Source organism: Myxine glutinosa, chromosome 13 (assembly GCF_964187855.1).
Source record: "Myxine glutinosa chromosome 13, kmMyxGlut1.1, whole genome shotgun sequence".
In the NCBI taxonomy this organism is placed as follows: domain Eukaryota; kingdom Metazoa; phylum Chordata; class Myxini; order Myxiniformes; family Myxinidae; genus Myxine; species Myxine glutinosa.
The window spans coordinates 1,384,446-1,405,056 of NC_136273.1; the positions used below are offsets into that span (position 1 = coordinate 1,384,446).

The following is a 20,611-nucleotide window of genomic DNA, read 5'->3' on the forward strand; positions in this document are numbered from 1 at the left end:
GCGTTTGACACAAAGTTTTTTTTCCCATAGGAGCACCCACCCTGGAGAATGTTTCAACAAAGTTACATGATGTTTGGAAGGGAAATGCGGCCGGTGTTCCAAAACGTCTGTTTTCTGCTCACAGTTCCTGGTAAGCGGTAGTGAGGCAGCCATTTTTATTTTCTACCCAAGTGTTGTTAAGTGGAGTGTTTTCCGGTAAAGATGTTTATTTATTTATTTGCTTGGGTAAGTGCACTAGTTTGGGGACGAAAAGTAAACGTGCTGACGAGACAGTCGCATTGGACGTGCACCTGGCATGAGAGAACAAACAAAATGGAAGACTGCATGGTAAAAGTATGCATACTCCTGCTTTATTTGAAAGGTAAACCCACGACTGATTGATACAAAACCGGTCTGCATAAGAAAGGGTCGGTCCCAGGCATGGTTTGTTCGGTGTTCACATCGGCAGGCAGGGCATGGCAGCAAACAAAATCACAATACTTCAACAATTTGAACCCTCGCACCATTCCTGTCTATAACACCGACGTGTGAATCTCCGCATGCTCTAGCTTCCTCAATCACAACGCTCTCCTGGATCTGCTTGCTTTACCGACCATTTCTTTATTGGGCAACAAATAGCTCGTCAAAGTCATCGCTCCGCAGGCCGTGAGTCACCTTAGTTCCACAACTTCATACTACTCACTCTCGTTCTGCCATCTGAGAACCGGACGTCACTGCGGATATCGATACATGGCACACGTGCTCAAGTGGCAATTATCCTGCCATAAGTTACACAAAAATTCCCCAAAAGCCTCTTATGGTACAAAGTTGAACCCGCCACACCCGCGGTCATCATAGGAAATGCAAAATATTTTCTCACTGTCTCTTTGTTAAGTGAGACGGAGAGAGGGAGAGGGGAGGAGAGTGTCTGAAGATCACAACCTCTAAGGTGAAGTGTGTCGCAGCACGGGAGCAGTGGGGAGCAGTGGGGAGCAGTGGGGAGCAGTGGGGCGTTGGCGGTAAAGAGGAAAATTTAATTTTATCACGAGCAATCTTTTTTTTGTTTCTGTTTTTCATCGTTTCTTTTCCATGCACACACCACATGCATATATTTATTGCAGAAGTGCACAATCCTTGGACCAAGGGCGACAGGCATCCTTTCTGCCGTGCCCCAGCCCTGACCGTGCCGGTGACGCTGTAAACAGGAGGGTCTTGTTAGGTCGAAGGCCTGACCGTACGGAGGCCCCGACGCGACTGATATGTGTGGCGGACTTCGGCGGCGACCCCGGCTGGGACGGTCGCGCCCGATGTATACGCGCGCTCTGGCCATCGGCGTCGGTGCTCGCACTCGGTCGATCACATTGGAATCACATGACACACGCAACAGAGACACATGCAGCCCCCGATAGTTATACACCACACTTGTCCCGCCACTCCTCCTTCGCTATCGTCCCCGTGTTTTGGTTCGTCGTCCATTATTTCGCCCACAATTAGCCCTTTTCCCCTTCCCCACCCGATGCACACAATGTCACGCTAATGTCCGTACGACAGGTCATCGATGTATATGAAGGTCATAGTAAATAAATACGTTTCAAGGGACACGAGCAAGTAGCGCAGAGGCCGTGGACGGACAGACAGGTACATAGGTGAAGCGACCAATGGGAAACGAACACGCAAGCAGAATGCAACAGTAATGAGATGATGAGGTGTGGTCACCACGATCATTTTGTTTAAAAGGTACCACCCTACGTACACATGTGGTTCGGCTTCCCCATGGCAAATCAAACACCATTCACGTGTTGAACCCAATAAGAAGACATTTCAGCGATGATGACAAAATTATATAAATTTTTGCTAAACTTGTGAGACCAGGAACTCACAAACATAAGTGCGGTGTGGTCAACAACAGCCACAACTACTGTCTGAGACAAAATAAATAATGAATAAAATAAATCGGCAAATGTCACCAAAACATAAGCGAATGGCTCCATTGCCTGGTGATTGGTGGTACGCCATACATCGTAAATAAATACACAGCTACCAGAAAGGTAGTGGCACACCTGTGACATGGCAAATAAATACACAGCCACCAGCAAGGTAGTGGCACACCTGGGACATGGTAAATAAATACACAGCGACCAGCAAGGTAGTGGCACACCTGTGATATGGTAAATGAATACACAGCGACCAGCAAGGTAGTGGCACACCTGGGACATGGTAAATAAATACACAGCCACCAGCAAGGTAGTGGCACACCTGGGACATGGTAAATAAATACACAGCCACCAGCAAGGTAGTGGCACACCTGGGACATGGTAAATGAATACACAGCGACCAGCAAGGTAGTGGCACACCTGTGATATGGTAAATAAATACACAGCCACCAGCAAGGTAGTGGCACACCTGTGACATGGTAAATAAATACACAGCCACCAGCAAGGTAGTGGCACACCTGGGACATGGTAAATAAATACACAGCCACCAGCAAGGTAGTGGCACACCTGTGACATGGTAAATAAATACACAGCTACCAGCAAGGTAGTGGCACACCTGTGATATGGTAAATAAATACACAGCTACCAGCAAGGTAGTGGCACACCTGTGACATGGTAAATAAATACACAGCTACCAGCAAGGTAGTGGCACACCTGTGACGTGGTAAATTGGCATGCTTGAAGTGATTGGCATACATGGCATATGTAGATGGACATTTGACATGATTGGCACAGTTGGTACAAATGATGGCATAGTAACGGTTGCGAAGGCTGGAATGATTGTTGCCATCGACGTGATGACAGAATCATCAGACTTGGTACTGAGGCATCCAAAGCTTGTTCCAGATTTTGTTGTTGGCATGTTTACATGTTAACAATGTTTTGGCAAGTTTTTCAAAATACCATTAATTTGATGAGCCATCCTCTATATGTAGCTTTCCTAGGGCCTAGGGTTGCAGAGTTGCTGGGAAGATGCCGGAACGCTGCTCATGATAGAGATAGCCATTTTGAATTGATCAGACAGCGAAGCAAACAACGGAAGTGCTCACACCGTGGGTAGAGTCATGTAGTAGTGTCAGGTTGCCATGGTTGCTCAGTAATGAACGACCTGGTGGTGGTTTGCGTCTTGTTGAGCCGCTTCTTGGAGAAGGAATGAATCAATGAATGACTGCGATGACAACTACATCATGACATTCTACTTGCTGACTCATTATATGACTATGAGTGATTGACTACTTTTTGCTAACCTATAACCTCAAGACTAACCTGTTGACTAACCATTTGGTAATGGGTCCCATCGAGGTTGCCCACCCAGTGAAGAAGCATCTGTTGATTACGACTCCATCAGGAAAGGAGCTTTCTTCAATGATAATGAAGGAAGACAAGGGCAGGAAGGAATGAAATGGAGGTCGACAGGCCCAAAGACCTTTGCTCAGGAGCTTTTGATCGCTTGGTTAACTTGAGACTGCAAGACAAACCAACAGATCTGAGGTGTTGCTGTTACCTGCTCAGCACCACTTGTATGCTCCCCATTCCAACCCAGAGCCCTTCGTACTTGAATTCACAACCCTGAATTAATTTTTTTCTCACTGCTTCCATAACACGAACTATTCCCTCCACATCTTCTTCATATCAAACTTTCATCGGATAATAAATGAGGACAGGTGCATTGCGACCCATCCTTATGCACAGGTGCGCAATACCTGGTAACCTTATCCTAACATCCGCTCAAACCTTCCCGGTGCTAGCACCAACTGTCTTCGTCTGTACCACTGTAGGCATTTCGCTTACGTAAGGCAGAACCTGCCCGGAGATGTGGACCCGTGGGGGCACCTCCACCTCCTCCACCATCTACACTGGGACATTGGTGCCCGTTGGGAATGCGTCTACCTCGCCCAGGTGCGACAATAACTGGCGATATGCCATACATCGTCCTGGAAACCCCCCACCTGGCACCCGCCAACTCCCCTCCTCGCATTTCCAGGTAAGGGTCGGACGAGTGGTGTCGTCGTCGCTGTTCCGCTGCGGCCGGTCCGTCCGATCGTCGGACCCGCGGTGACACGACCGAGCCTCCGACGACCCCTCCGATGACCCCGTCTCGCAAACGACCACCCTGTGGAGAATATCCCTCCAGGACGAGCGAGGAGATGCGAGGCGGGGGAGTCCCGCTTTTCCCGGGTCTCCGCACGGGACTGTAGGTCACGTTGGGACGAGGTGTCGCAGGGGTTTGTGGGAGCTGCCGTCTGCAACGACGAGGTGTGCTAGAGCCACCAGGTGAAAGAGGCACCGGGCTTTCACTCAAGGAGCGGCTTCCCTGTGGGTGGAGGAGGATTACATTTGGGTTTAGATCTTATTCCTTGTGCTGATTTTTATGAACCTTGTGTTTTTTATCATCTTATTTTTGACATTTTGTTGTCACACAGACCATCAGGTAGACCATCACATAGACCATCACATAGACCATCACACAGACCATCACATAGAGAATCACACAGAGCATCACTTGGACCATCACATAGAGAATCACACAGAGCATCACATGGACCATCACATAGACCATCACATCGACCATCACATGGAGAATCACACATAGCATCACATAGACCATCACATCGACCATCACATGGACCATCACATAGACCATCACATAGACCATCACATAGACCATCACATCGACCATCACATGGAGAATCACACAGACATCACATAGACCATCACATAGACCATCACATCGACCATCACATGGACCATCACATAGACCATCACATAGATCATCACAAAGACCATCACATAGATCATCACATAGACCATCACATAGATCATCACATAGACAATCACAGAGACCATCACATAGACCATCACATAGACCATCACATAGACAATCACAGAGACCATCACATAGACCATCACATAGATCATCACATAGACCATCACATAGACCATCACAGAGACCATCACATAGAGAATCACACAGAGCATAACATGGACCATCACATGGACCATCACAGAGATCATCACATAGAGAATCACACAGAGCATAACATGGACCATCACATAGATCATCACATAGATCATCACATAGAGCATCACATAGACCATCACATAGATCATCACATAGAGAATCACATAGACCATCAGATAGACCATCAGATAGACCATCAGATAGACCATCAGATAGACCATCACATAGACCATCACATAGACCATCACATAGACCATCACATAGACCATCAGATAGACCATCAGATAGACCATCACATAGACCATCACATAGAGTATCACATAGAGCATCACATACACCATCACAAAGACCCTCACATAGAGCATCACATACACCATCACATAGACCATCACATAGAGCGTCACATAGACCATCAGATAGAGCATCACATAAAGCATCACATAGAGCATCACATAGACCAACACAAAGACCATCACATAGAGCATCACAAAGAGCATCACAAAGACCCTCACAAAGAGCATCACATACAGCATCACATAGAGCATCACATAGACCATCACATAGACCATCACATAGATCTTCACATAGACCTTCACATAGACCATCACATAGATCAACACATAGACCATCACATAGATCATCACATAGACCATCACATAGACCATCACAGAGACCATCACATAGATCATCACATAGACCATCACATAGAGCATCACATAGACCATCACATAGATCATCACATAGACCATCACAGAGACCATCACATAGACCATCACAGAGACCATCACATAGACCTTCACATAGACCATCACATAGATCATCACATAGACCATCACATAGAGCATCACAGAGACCATCACATAGACCATCACATAGATCATCACATAGACCATCACATAGAGCATCACAGAGATCATCACATAGACCATCACATAGAGCATCACAGAGACCATCACACAGACCATCACATAGACCATCACATAGACCATCACACAGAGCATCACATAGAGAATCACAGAGACCATCACATAGACCATCACATAGACCATCACACAGAGCATCACATAGACCATCACATAGACCATCACATAGACCATCACATAGACCATCACATAGACCATCACATAGACCATCAGATAGAGAATCACAAAGAGAATCACATAAACCATCATATAGACCATCACATAGACCATCACATAGATCATCACATATACCATCACATAGACCATCACATAGACCATCACATAGATCATCACATTAGGCCATCACATAGAGCATCACATAGAGCATCACATAGAGCATCACATAGACCATCACAAAGACCATCACATAGAGCATCACACAGAGCATCACATACACCATCACATAGACCATCACAAAGACCCTCACATAGAGCATCACATACACCATCACATAGACCATCACATAGAGCATCACATAGACCATCACATAGACCATCACATAGATCTTCACATAGACCTTCACATAGACCATCACATAGATCAACACATAGACCATCACATAGATCATCACATAGACCATAACATAGACCATCACAGAGACCATCACATAGATCATCACATAGACCATCACATAGAGCATCACATAGACCATCACATAGATCATCACATAGACCATCACAGAGACCATCACATAGACCATCACATAGACCATCACAGAGACCATCACATAGACCTTCACATAGACCATCACATAGATCATCACATAGACCATCACATAGAGCATCACAGAGACCATCACATAGACCATCACATAGATCATCACATAGACCATCACATAGACCATCACATAGACCATCACATAGACCATCACATAGATCATCACATAGACCATCACATAGAGCATCACAGAGACCATCACATAGACCATCACATAGACCATCACATAGACCATCACTGTGTTTCCGTTTGTCCATCTCTTATTTGTGATACATTTGACCCCTGAGTTTTCTTTCACCTGGCGGCTCTGATCCGGTGAGCGATGGATTGCAGAGCGACCACCTTCCCTCTGACGTCCGCGTCCTCTACTTCTCTCCCCGACGTCGATGGCCGAGCCCGTGCGTTCCCGGATATGCCCGGACCACTCGCTTGCACCTCTTCCCCCTCGCTGGTTCCTGCCCAATGGCTCACCGAATGATTCTGGTGGGTTAGGGAAGAATATTCAATGGAATTTATTGCACATTGGGAAGAGCAAGACCTTTTAAAACCTATTGAAATCTACCTCTACTTGTACCTGGCCACCTTGATTTCATTTCACTTACCTGCTTTCAACTCCATTATGGGTACCACTTCACCTGTGCCCTTTTGTGTGTATGTTTGTGCTTCTGGCCTTTTTTCACCTTTATTTCCACATCTTTATGTATCACTAGAGCTGGAAGCCTGTGGTAAAATACCACACTATGGCATAGTAATGTAACTTTTTATTCTTGTCCTGATTGAAAGAGCTCAAAAAATGAAAATCACATCAACAAACATATCACATCACATCCTCGGTTCATATTGGTAACTCAGTTCATATCACACAATTAAAGAGACGATGTTTCATTCATATTGGATTGCAAAATTTCCCTACCTGGGGAGGGGGGACACCCCCTTCTCAGACCCACCTCACCCCACCCCTCACAACCTTCTCAGTCCATCCTCACCCCCTTCTCAGACCCACCCCTCACAACCTTCTCAGTCCATCCTCACCTCCTTCTCAGACCCACCTCACCCCACCCCTCACAACCTTCTCAGTCCATCCTCACCCCCTTCTCAGACCCACCCCTCACAACCTTCTCAGTCCATCCTCACCCCCTTCTCAGACCCTCTTCACCCCACCCCTCAAAACCCTCTCAGACTATCCTCATCCCCTTCTCAAACCCTCCTCATGCCATCCCAGACCCTTCATCCCCTCCCACACCCTTCATCCCCTTCCAGACCGTCTACACCCTCCCCACACCGTCACCCTGTGCTCCCAGACCTCCACACCCCCACACCCACATTTTCCTCCATACCCCCATCCACCCTCAACACCTCCCAGCCCCCACCCCCCTCTGCCGCCTCCTCCCTCACATCGCGGGTCCCTTCAATTCTCCCGCACTTTCTTCTCTCCATGTTGACAACTATCCAAATGGCTTAATCGGGACAATTACTGTCCGCAAGGATCGCACACCACATCCGGTGGTGTGCTCGCTCGAGCTCGAACCACCATTTGCGTGTCGGGTGCGAGAGAGTGCCAGGCTGTCACGTAGCCGGCTCAGAAGTTTGCGGTTGCCGGTGGCGCCTTCCTCGGCAACTTGCTGTGTACACATCATAAAAAAGTAAATAATAATAAGGTTTTTTTCCCAAAGCAGTCGTGAGATTCCCTGAATTTCTCGGACAAAGACCGTATAATCATTAATGACGGGTTTTCTGGTGTGGTCCCTGTCGACTATTTAAAAAGAAAATAACCTGAAACTGCCGGCTTCCTCTATCACTCCAATATACAGACTTGGCATTTAATATGGAATATTTTTTTTGTGGGGGTGATCTTACGTTTCAAGATGTCTTAGAACCAAAAGTTCATTGGAATTATGTAGAAATTATTCTAGATTTTGTTAATGTGGCCTTTAAAAGAAACAAATACCACATTTGACATTTCGAAACAAATAAATTGATCCTTGAAAGTGATGTAAACTGATATCGAACTCAATTCACGGACAGTACTGTGTTAAACGTCTGTACGTTTTCCAGAAGTATCTCTTTATTTTGCACATTAGCCAAAACAATTTTCAACAAAAACAAAAGCTAAATTATGACTGGGATTACGGACAGTAAAATTACAGTTCAGTACTTGGTGTAACCCCCACGAGCATTCAGGAGAGCACGTACACGTTGAGGCATGCTGTTCACGAGATTTGCCAAGGTTTGGACAGGAATCACTTGCCATGCAGTGACAATAGTCTGCTGCAATTCACGCACAGAGGTCGGCTGCTGGTCCAAGTTGTCGATTTGACGCGTTAATTCTGCCCACAAGTTCTCTTTCGGATTCATGTCCGGGGACATGGCAGGCCACTCCATATGCTCCACACCACGGTCAGCAAGAAATTGTTGGATCATGCGAGCACGATGAGGCCGTGCATTGTCATCTTGGAAGACAAAGTTTCCTCGAAAGGCTGCACAAGCAAATGGAAGCAATGTTTCTTCCAGAATGACCCTGTACTTGAACTGGTTCAGGTTTCCATTCAGAAAAACCAAGTCAGTTTTGCCCGCTGCATGAAAAGCAGCCCAAACGGTCACCCCACCACCTCCAGCTTGGACTCTTGGCACTATACAATCTTTGTTGTGAGCTTCATGCACTTGTCTGCACACTCGGACGTGGACATCTTGATGATAGACCAGAAATCTGGACTCGTCACTGAAGGTCACGTGATTCCAGTGTCCTGGCTGCCATTGACGGTGCTCTCTGGCCCACTGCAATCGGCGCTGGCTGTGTTGTCTGGTCAGGCGTGGCTTTCTCAGGGGACGCCTGGCACGACAGCCTGCTTGAACCAGTCATTGGTTGACTGGCCTTCTGGATACAGGCACATTTGTCAGTTGCTGCCACTCAGCCCTAAGCCGATTAGCTGACTCGGTATGGCCATTGCAGACTAACTGGTGCAGCTGGCGATAATCTCTCCTTGTGGTTCTGCGTGGACGTCCTGGCCTCGGTATTGGAGGAGGGACACCCCTCTGAGCATTTCGTTTCAGGGTCTTTGACACCTGACCTTGAGTGATGCCATAGTGCCGAGCAATAGCACGCTGTTTCATGCCAGAATTTCGTAAAGACACCACTCCATGAGAAACAGCATTGTCAAGTTGACGGACCATCTCCAGAGGAAGCGGCAATAACTTTTGTAGACATGCAGCAGTTGTTTTCCACTAATACAGAACGCAACAACCCTTATATACCCGATTGTGAAGCCAATCGTCAAATGTACCTGTCCTTACATTTTGTCACGCCACCTGTGATATAATCCTGTTATTGACTTCTTGCTGCAAAAGACAATCAGTGACATGGTTCTTTCAACAAAGACATCACCGAAGGGTAAAATATACTCACCAGATTGATATACTGAGTTCAGAAAGTAAAACCAAGTCAAGAAAAAAAAAAATTCCATATTAAATGCCAAGTCTGTACATACATACATACATACATACATACATACATACATACATATACCGTATATATGTTTGTATGTATGTATATACCGTATAAACTTTAAGCTATCGGGTGCCGTTAATCGGCACAATTGTGTGTACTACGCAACTGAAAACCCTAAAGTCACGATTGAGCAACAGCACAATCAACCTGGGGTGACAGTGTGGGCTGGCCTGTCCTGCAAAGGTGTCGTTGGACCTATCATTCTGCACAGGACTGTCGATCGACACGTGTATCTGAACATGCTGACGGATACAATCATACCACAGGTACGTGAACAACAGCAGCAGGACGACTTCTACTTTCAGCAGGATGGGGCGCCACGGCACTTCGCACTCACTGTGCGTGCGCTACTTGACAAAGAATTTCCCAACAGGTGGATTGGACGTCGGGGAGACGTTGACTGGCCACCACGTTCGCCGGATCTCACCCCTATGGACTTCTTTTTCTGGGGATGTGTAAAAGACAGGGTTTTCGCACGCAAGCCACGTTCTGTTGATGCCATGATTCAGTTCATACGGGAGGCTTGCCAGGAAATTGATGCTGATAAAGACCTTGGTGCCAGAGTGTGCATGGGTGTCCACACTCGACTAGTGGAGTGTGTGAATGCCGGGGGCAAACAGTTTGAACATTTGAGGGATTAATATGTTTATTATTGATATGTTTATTATTGATATGTTATTATTGATATGCTTGTATAATCAATAAAATACGTTTTGTGCGCACATTTTGTTTTTCATTACTGTGTACCTACTTTTGCAGCCCCCTGTATATATATTTTTCCCAGTGTGGGAAATCTCTGAGGATATCCCGAAGGCTCAATAGCTCAGTGCGCTGTCACCGCGTAAGTGATGAGGTCCATGCGTTGGAGTCCCGGGTTGAGTCTCAATTTTTTCACACTCGCCCCACGCAGGAATTTACCTCCTGTTTATGAAAGTTATTTTTTCTGTAATCGATTGTTTAATGAATAAGTAACACCCAAGATAACTTTATTCGTCATACAGGTATTTTTCTGAGCTGCATTTTCATTATTAGTATCTGCTATATAAGAGAGCTGTTGGTCTGTGTGTGTGTGTGTGTGTGTGTGTGTGTGTGTGTGTGTGTGTGTGTCTGTGTCTGTCACTATTTTTCTCAGAGATGGCTGAATGGATCTTCATCAAACTTTCAGAGGGTCATCAGTGAGTGCCTGGGAGTGTTTTAGGAAAAAAAAAATTGAAAAAAAAAAGTTCGTTATTTTGGAGTTAAAATGTTAAAAGTTTTAAAGTTTTGGAGTTAAAAAGTTTTGGAGTTCTGTGGGGTGTGTGTGTATGTGTGTGTGTGTATTGTTTATGTGTATGTGTATGTGTTTGTGTGTGTGTTTGTGTTTGTGTGTGTGGGTATTTTTTATGTGTATGTGTTTGTGTGTGTATGTGTTCATGTGTATGTGTGTGTATGTGCATCACAAAGAAGATAATTAATTAAGGATCATTTATTAACACAATAATTAGGCTGCTCACAATCACTTGAGATTAGGGGATTTTGAATTGGATGTTGTTTCGACTTTCACGTCACACCCAGCATTTGAATGAGGTAATGAAGAAATAATATGCAATTATGGAAGAATGCCCTCTTGCTGGGAAGAAAGGGGGAGAGGAGGACAGAGAGTTGGGGTTGAGGTTGAGGATTTGGGAATGGGTTGGTTGAGGTATTGGGGTTAGGTGGGGGTGGGTTGAAGTCTTGGGGTTGGGTGGGGGGTGGGTTGAGGTCTTGGGGTTGGGTGGAGGTGGGTTAAGGTCTTGGGGTTTAAGGTCTTGGGGTTGGGTGAGGGGTGGGTTAAGGTCGTGGGGTTGGTTAAAAATGTAAAAAGGACAAATGTAAAATGTGACTTAATGACCTGAGAAATCCCCCTTCTCCCTCTCTCCCCCTAAACCCCCCATGCATTCCTCTCCCCATCCCCCTCCAGACCCACTATATCCTCTCCATCTCCCCTTAAACCCCCACCACCCTCTTCCCCTCCCCCTTTACACCCACTCCCTTCTCTCACCTCTGAATCCCTTCCCCTCACTCTTAAACGATGTCAGCGACAGTGAATATTCCACATATGTAATGTAACATGAAACTTCAAGACCTCAGTAATCCCTACTTCCCTCTTCCCCCTCAATTCCCACCACACCCACTCTTACCTCTCTCCTCCCCCCCCACCCCCACTCTCGCCCCACCTTCCGCCCCCAATTTCAAAGTGGTCCAATGTACAAAGTAGCTTTCAAAGTAGTTATGACATAACTCCCCTATTTCCTCTCCCACCTCCTCTATCATCCCTCACTGTCCCTCATCTTCCCCCCTCTTTTCCCCGTAGCCAGGAAGACATTGAAAAGAGGTCCTATACAGTATATAGTATGCATGCACCTAACGAAACAGCAGCAGAGACCCGTAGATTTCCCCCCATATTTAATAAACGTTCATTTTCCCCCACATTTTTCATAATTTCAATCAGAACAACTCGAAGTACCTCTAAATAGGCAAAAACATATCGATATAACTGATGAAGAAGCAATCCCCCGGTCCAAAAGCCACACATACATTCAGTTATTAGCCCCCGTTGGACTTGGTACAAAAACAGGAGCTTATTGATTTGATCCCGTCCGTCCGTCCGCCCGCCCGCAACCATATCTCAGAGATATATGGACCGATTTTGTTCATACTTGGCACACAGATAATACATGATGCACATCATTTTCAATACAACATATGCACATCATTTTGTTTCGCGATGCGATCAACGATGGCCAACTGGCGGCCATTTTAGTTGTAAAAAATATTGATGTTGAACACGTCCTCAACCATTTCTTGGACATACCTTTACCGATCTTGTTCAAACTTGGCACACAGACAACTAGATGGTATTTATAGAATACTTACCCTGCGCAGTCAACTTGGTGCGAGCCAACTCTTCTGTTTTTGAAAAAAACAATTCCTTTGATCCAATATGGCTGCCAGACCACGTGAGCGATGACATCATAAATTTATATTTTATAATATAACTGTTGCATAGATCATGTTCAATAAATTTCAAACTGATCAGACTAAGCGTACCCCCTGTCGAATTATGACATCATAATTAAGGGACCAGTGACATCATCATTAACAACACCTCTTCCCCATGTGGAGTTCTTTATAATGAGCCACGTTTCAATTTTTTCCATGGAGCGGTTTTGGAGATATAAAGGTGCAACGTTTTTTGATTTTTTCCAAGATGGCGCCCATACCACATGATCTATGACGTCATGATTATCATTAAAATGTGGATCTTTTGAGTCCTTGGGGACTTTTGGGTCATCTTGGGTCATTTGGATCTTCGTGGTCTTTTAGGTCCTCTGGGTCTTAAGGATCTTGAGGGTCTTAGAAAGTCAAAGGGGTCTCAGCAGTTTAAAGGGCTAAAAGGTCCTTTAAAACAGTATGTAATTAATTAATAGACTTACGTCATTAAAAGACGCAAAAAGCATGCCTCACACACACATATACCAGATGTGAAGATACCGTGTGGAATCTTCCAGGGAGACGGTCTTTCCCCCCTTGTGGTTTGTCTGGCTCTGGACCCACTTAGTAACGTCATCAATGAACAAGGACACGGATACACCCTAACAACCAATAGACGAACATCCAAAGAAATAGGAAAGGTGAAACATCTACTGTACATGGATGATTTAAAGCTCTTCTCATCAAATGACGAAAAATTGACAGAACAATTAAAACTAGTAAAACGGTTTTCCGAGGACATTCAAATGGAATTTGGACTTGACAAGTGCACCAGGTGCACATTTATACATGGTAAACCAACAAAAACAGACAACATAAAAATTGACCTTCAAAAAAAAAAAAAATGTAAATGCCAAAAAGGTCAACATCGGGCAGATTTCTAAAATCGTCATTTTTCATGCGATTGACTTGAAATCTGAAGATGATTTGCATATTTGGTCTTTAATTTCAACCACCAATTACTTTAAGGTCAAATTTGTTTTATGGATTTCCCAAGTATCATGCTCTGCATGACGTCTTTCCTTTATCTTTGTAGGTGGTCTTGGTGTGTTGGGGTGGGGATACAATTCTCTATGTAAATGTGTATCCTGTAGTGCCACCTAGAGGCGGGAGAGGGTATTACAAGTCCCCACCATTTACAGTGCAGTGTTCCTGTCCCCACATTTTCCAGTGCAATGAGATGTTTTGAATTATAAGTAGTCAGCATGTTTTTGCTTCATGCATGTAACACAGGTTATTTTATTTTTTTCAGGAGTGAATGAGGGAGCTGTCAGTTGCCTATACACTGCCCAAGTAAAGGTATGTGTCAGAAGGTGTTGCACTTGATCCACATATTGTCGACAGCTCCAATCTGCTGCACTAGTTTCCAATAAATGAGCACGCAACCTCCAAAATATGGCACCCTCTGCCCCGCTGGCATTTTTCATATTTATAAACAAACAGAAGTCAGAAGGAAGCGATTAGCACAATCTGTTGGAATGAGGAAATCTAAATGGCAATGACCACCTAAAAGCAGGAATTCCTTCCCAGCTCTGGAGGTAAGATCAGGTGTTATAAGGTAGAAGAGCTCCTCTCTACATTTGTGCGGACATTGCTCTTTGATGGCCTCAGTTTATGCAAGCTTTTGGAATCATAGTTTCCTTTGACATTGTGGTGATACTCTAAAAAACCTACCGGTAACAAACACCTCTATATCCCAGGAAAGAATGATCAAGATCTCCCAAATTAACCTGGGTCAAAATGACACACCCACGTTTCATACTTTTCTCTGATTTAACAGGTAAGAAGTGAGGATTGCTGATTAACAGGGAGACAGAGGGGGTAGAAAGAAACACATGGACAAAAATGCACAGATGCAGCACGTGAAAGGGAGTAACCAGGAGGAAAAGGGGTCAGCCAGTGTATCAAAGCTTTGGAGCGGGTATGGGAGGCACAACGACATGATGATTGGTAGCAGTCTTGAATTACTGCAGGGAAAAGAATGAGACAAAAGACACAAAGAGTCAGTTTGACATACAGGAATAAAGTGGGAGAAAGGAACGAATAACCTTGATGGGAGTGGGGATGAATGAATGAATAACATCGATGGTAGTGGGAACGGACGTGCTCGATGGTCTCTCACCCAAGTCATCGTGGCGAGTACGACGGTGTTTGGTACTCCTCCTCCTGTGTCGGGTGGTCCCCACAGGGCTCACCCTTTCAAGAGAAAACTCATCCAGCTGAGAAGCCACTGAATGTGGTGGACCAAGAGCCGAGAGGGATCGGCGTAGAGGGCTCACGTCTCGAATGGGCTGGTGAGAACAAGAGAGAAAAAAAGGAGTCAGGTTACATTCCCCTCACTTTCACCATCTTCTTCTTGCAATAAAGTGCAGATACCTCCAAGCAGTAGTATCGCACCATTACTGCATCATATCCACAATCGAACAAATATATAAAGTAAGCATGCATTGATCACATCTTGGATGAAAGCTTGCAGAACCAGGTGTACAAGCCGACTCTGAATAAAGGTTGAGGGTTGTGCACAAGCCTCGCCATGCAATTGCCCACAGGCAGCACTCAGCCATTTGTAGTTTTGAAAGCTTTGCAGTAGGATAACCAGGTAGATTTTTGGGAAAGACAGCAGGTGGAAAAGTAAGCCAATGCAGATGAAGATGATACCTCATATTTTAGTTGTGCATGACACCTTGCTTGAAGTTCATAACATGAATCGATGGCAGTTTTCACACAACGTAGCAAGCATACATAATGTCAATAGATGGGTAAGGAATGGGAGTAGTTAAGTCTGTTCCTACAAATGGGCCAACAGAGCCGAGTGCAGCAGCAGTGGGTGACATTGGATTGGAGCAACATGACTTGGAGGTTTTTGGATGCAGATAAGGGGAGGTATTCAGGTGCAAACAGGTAAGATGTGAGCAGGTAAACTTGCCCATTATGTGTTGTGGGATAATTAATCCTGACATATAAGCATATGACATATTGAGATGCATTACAAGACAAAATGCTCAGGGTTTCTAGATACTGTTTCCCCTTTTCTATCAATGTTTGTCCGAGACACTCTGTAACTCAAAGTGTGAAGGATGGGTGCCGAATGGTGGATGCATCTTAGCCAAGCAACAGCTTTGCACGCAGGAATAGGGAACGAGTGTGCTGTGATAAGTGGAGGCAAGCATAGGTAAACTGTAAACTCCGTAGCAACTCTCAAGGTGGTAAGTGATAAGAGTTGCACACATACAGGCAAGCTGCTCCGCGGAGCATGGGCCCTTTTCCGCTGTGCACGATGGAGGCACAGCAACATGGAGGAGGCGAAGAGGATGGGGGGAGAGGGAAAGAGATGGAGAGAAGGGATAATTCAAGTGGGGACATAAGGAAGACATGTGAGGTCAAAAAAAATGGATATTTAATGAATTAAATGTCAAGAGACATGGGGAAAGGGGAAATTTGAACAAAAAATGCGGTGTGAGATAAAGAGATGAAAATAATCAAATATGAATGAGTAGGGATAAAGGGAAAAGAGAGAAAACAAGGAACCATGAAGACACTATGTGCAGTGAATGGACAGCAAATGCAATAAGTATGATCTAGTGGTTTATTTATTTAATAATCTCTATGATATGGTGGTTTGTTTATATAATAATCTCTATAATATGGTGGTTTGTTTACATAATAATCTCTACGATATGGTGGTTTGTTTATATAATAATATCTATGATATGTGTTACGTGCTCCTCCCCAAACCCCGGTCACGGTGTACCTCCGAGCCCCGAAAGGAGTCACGGCAGAAAGATGTGTTATAATCTGTGTCAATGACCAATGGTGAAACCACACCAACCAATTGTTACCAAAAACAAGTATTGTATTAAGGTCACACAAGTATAACAGCACAAGTACAATATGTTTCAATTGCACCACAAAAATACCATATTATTCCTCTGATGGTACCATCAGTTTCTTATTCAATAACTCACTGTGCTCCAAGTGAGCGAAAAGAACATTCCCAAAGTCTCTGTCCCGGCACCAAGCCAAAGTCGATCCACGCTCCGGTGATCGCAAGAAAAATGTCGAATCGAGACCAGAATCCAAGTCGGCTGACAGTCAACGCTGCCAAAGAGGTGCAAAGGTGCCCTCAAAAGGCGACTGGGAAATCACACCTTCGGGTATGAACGTTCAGCGGCTCCCAAACGGAGAACCACAAATTCCTAATCGAAATCCACGTTACACTCGCAAACCAGGCTAACGGCTGGGTGCGGTGAAATGGCTGGAGCGAGGTGAAAAGGCTGGAGCGATGCGAAATGGCGGGAGCGAGGCGAAATGGCAGGTGGGCCCATACTGGAGGCGTACCTGCTCTCCAACGATTCTCTTCGGAATCAACCGCAAAACCCGACACGCAGGTTTATCTGTCACAGCGATAACCACTCTGTCACAGGAATCCCTTTCCCAGGAAACCAAAAGTTCGCTCGTGACCCCCGTTCGCCAGCGTCTCCTCGAGACCTCAAAGCAGCTCGGCTTTTCTTCCCGACCTCACTTGCGCCGCGTTTTTTTTCTTCCTCCTCTTCTTCTTCCGGTTTTTCCCGATCCGGTTTCCGGTTTCTTTTAAAACACTAATTTTTTACCTTTTGAAAACAGTTATCTCCATTTCACTTAAACGATAACAATAATAGTACATGGAACCAAAAATGCTTACAGTGGATGAAAACCACAACGACGGAAGTGACGAATGCGTAACACTCCCCACCCTCAAGAAAGAAAGTTGGAACATAGTAAAAACTTTCTTTTCATGCAAAAACCCTTTTTAACAAACAAAATTAAAACTCACACCCAAATGATCAACTCGCGTGAGCAACAATAATTAATATTCCCCAGAAGAAAGCAACAAAACTTCCAAACAACCTCCAGGAATTTTCAAAGTTGGTTTACTCTGGATAAAGCATCAGCAACGACATTGTCCCTGCCCTTTACATGATCAATTTCCAAGTTGAACTCCTGCAAAGCCAAACTCCATCTCATCAACCTCTGATTTTTATTTTTAATAATAATAATAATAATAATAATAATTCATTTATTTTGTATAGCGCTTTTCAAGAAGCCCAAAGGCGCTTTGACAGAATGGAAAACATAATGCATAACAATACATGAAAACAACAATTGCAAAAAGACAAGAATCAATAGGGAAATATTTAAAGCAAAAGGAGGGAGAAGGAGAAGAGATAGTCAGGGGTTAAATGCTGTGGGTTGAATGTTGAATGCAGTGTTGAACAGGTGGGTCTTTAGTGATATTTTGAATGTGGTGAGTGAGGAGGAGTCTCTGATGGTGTGAGGTAGTGAGTTCCAGAGGGTGGGAGCAGCGATGGAGAAGGCCCTGTCCCCCCAGGATCTGAATTTGGTCCGGATGGAGGGGGTCAGGAGGTTGGTACCAGCAGAGCGGAGGTTGCGGGTGGGAGTGTGTCTGGAGAGGAGGTCAGTCAGGTAGGATAGGGCCAGGTTATGGAGGGCTTTGTAGGTCAAGAGGACGATTTTGTACTGGATTCTCTGGGGGATGGGGAGCCAGTGAAGCTTGTAAAGGATGGGGGTGATGTGGTCACGGGTCCGGGAATGGGTGAGTAGACGGGCAGCGGAGTTCTGAATGTATTGGAGTTTATTGGTGATTATTGAGGGCGAACCAAAGAGGAGGCTGTTGCAGTAGTCAAGACGGGAGGTGATGAATGCGTGGATGAGGGTTTCTGCAGCCATGGAAGAGAGGGATGGACGGAGACGGGCGATGTTTTTCAGGTGAAAGAAGGCTGTCTTTGTGATCTGTTTAGTGTATTTGTTGAAGGAGAGGGTTTGGTCAAAGAATTTAAATTTAAATTTAAATTTCACCAAATTTTTATTTTTCATTTTTTGAATGAAGGTTAAGGGGTTGTGACCAGTGAAGAGTTTTAATTCTGGATTCTCTTGCACCCCGACTACAGGTGAGACAGGAACCATTTTTTCCACAGGCTTCCTCTCATAATATTTCTTCAGTCGGTTGACATGACACCGCTGCCGCTTTTTCCGTCGGTCGAGAGTTGTCACCACGTAATCTGTTTCATTAACCCTCCTTTCGATTGCATAGGGACCAAAATACCTAGCCTGTAGTGGCTGACCTGGAACAGGAAGCAACACTAACACTCGGTCCTCAGGACTGAAATTTCTTATCTGTGATTTCTTGTCATGCCTCACTTTCATTTTATCCTGTGTCACTTTCAAGTTTTCTCTCGCAACTTCACAAGCCTTTGCCAATCTGTGCCTAACCGTTGACACATACTCTACCACTGTCGACTGCGACTCCTCCTGTAGCCACTGTTCTTTCACCAATTTCAATGGTCCTCGCACTGCGTGTCCAAACACAAGTTCAAAAGGACTGAACCCCAATGACTCCTGAACAGATTCCCTCGTAGCAAACAACAATAAAGGTATTCCTTCATCCCAATCCTTGTCACATTCAAAACAATACGTTCTGATCATATTCTTCAATGTCTGGTGAAATCTTTCCAAGGCCCCTAGGCTCTCGGGATGGTAAGTACTTGATCTTACTTGCTCCACTCCCAACAGGTGTACCACTTGCTGAAAAAGCGTTGATATGAAATTGGAACCCTGATCAGACTGGATGACCTTAGGTAGGCCAACCAAAGTGAAAAATTTAATCAAGGCCTTCGCAATAACAGCCGCAGTAATTTTTCTAAGAGGCACTGCTTCTGGGAACCTCGTGGAAGCGCACATGATGGTCAACAAATACTGATGTCCACCTTAGTTTTAGGTAAAGGGCCGACACAGTCAATACTGACTCGGCTGAATGGCTCTTCAAAAGCTGGAATTGGTTTTAAAGTTGCGGATGGGACTTTCTGATTAGGTTTTCCCACCAGCTGGCAAGAATGGCAAGATTTACAGAACTCCGCCACATCACGTCGCAATCCTGGCCAGAAAAAATGTACCAATATTCTGTCACATTTCTTGTTCACCCCAAGGTGCCCGGCCAAAGGTGTCTCATGCACCAAACTCAATATCTCCTTCCGGTACGGTGGTGGCACCACCATTTGGTAATGAACTTTCCACTCATCATTTGCTGGCACCTCCGGTGGTCTCCATTTCCTCATTTCATGAATTCATGTATTCCCCCTTTCATGAAGTAACCAACAGGTATCTTCACAGCCCCTTCCTCTGTAATGGCTTTACCAATCAAACTCCGGAGCTCCGAATCTCTGTGTTGTTCTTCAACAAGTCTCTTTCGGACCAGCACCGTTTGTTCAGCCTCGTTCCCAGATGTCTCCGATGGACACTCCATTTCCTCTTTTGGTCCAGATGCCACCTTTTCCTTAGGTTCCTTGATGTCACTCCCTTTCCTATGATCTCTTCCAGACTTTTCCTCCAATATCTCTATGGAACCCAAATCCACATCACCTTCCTTCTCCTTCTCTTCAGAACACTTCCTTCCCATAGCACGAGTCACTGCACAGGATGGAAA

General features: G+C 45.0%; 1 protein-coding gene across 1 annotated transcript in view; it reads right to left on the reverse strand.

Annotated features, from left to right (window-relative positions):
• Nucleotides 1-330: 330 nt before the first annotated feature.
• LOC137439185 (putative voltage-dependent N-type calcium channel subunit alpha-1B) overlaps nucleotides 331-20,611 on the reverse strand; it is an 856,614-nt gene continuing 836,333 nt past the window's right edge. Inside the window, exons 46-48 of the mRNA XM_078766934.1 lie at nucleotides 15,254-15,422; nucleotides 6,913-7,094; nucleotides 331-4,287 (exon numbers count right to left, since the gene is read on the reverse strand). Coding sequence (XP_078623060.1) covers nucleotides 3,718-4,287; nucleotides 6,913-7,094; nucleotides 15,254-15,422 — 921 coding nt within the window. The 3' untranslated portion in view covers nucleotides 331-3,717. The remainder of the gene's footprint in view (nucleotides 4,288-6,912; nucleotides 7,095-15,253; nucleotides 15,423-20,611) is intronic.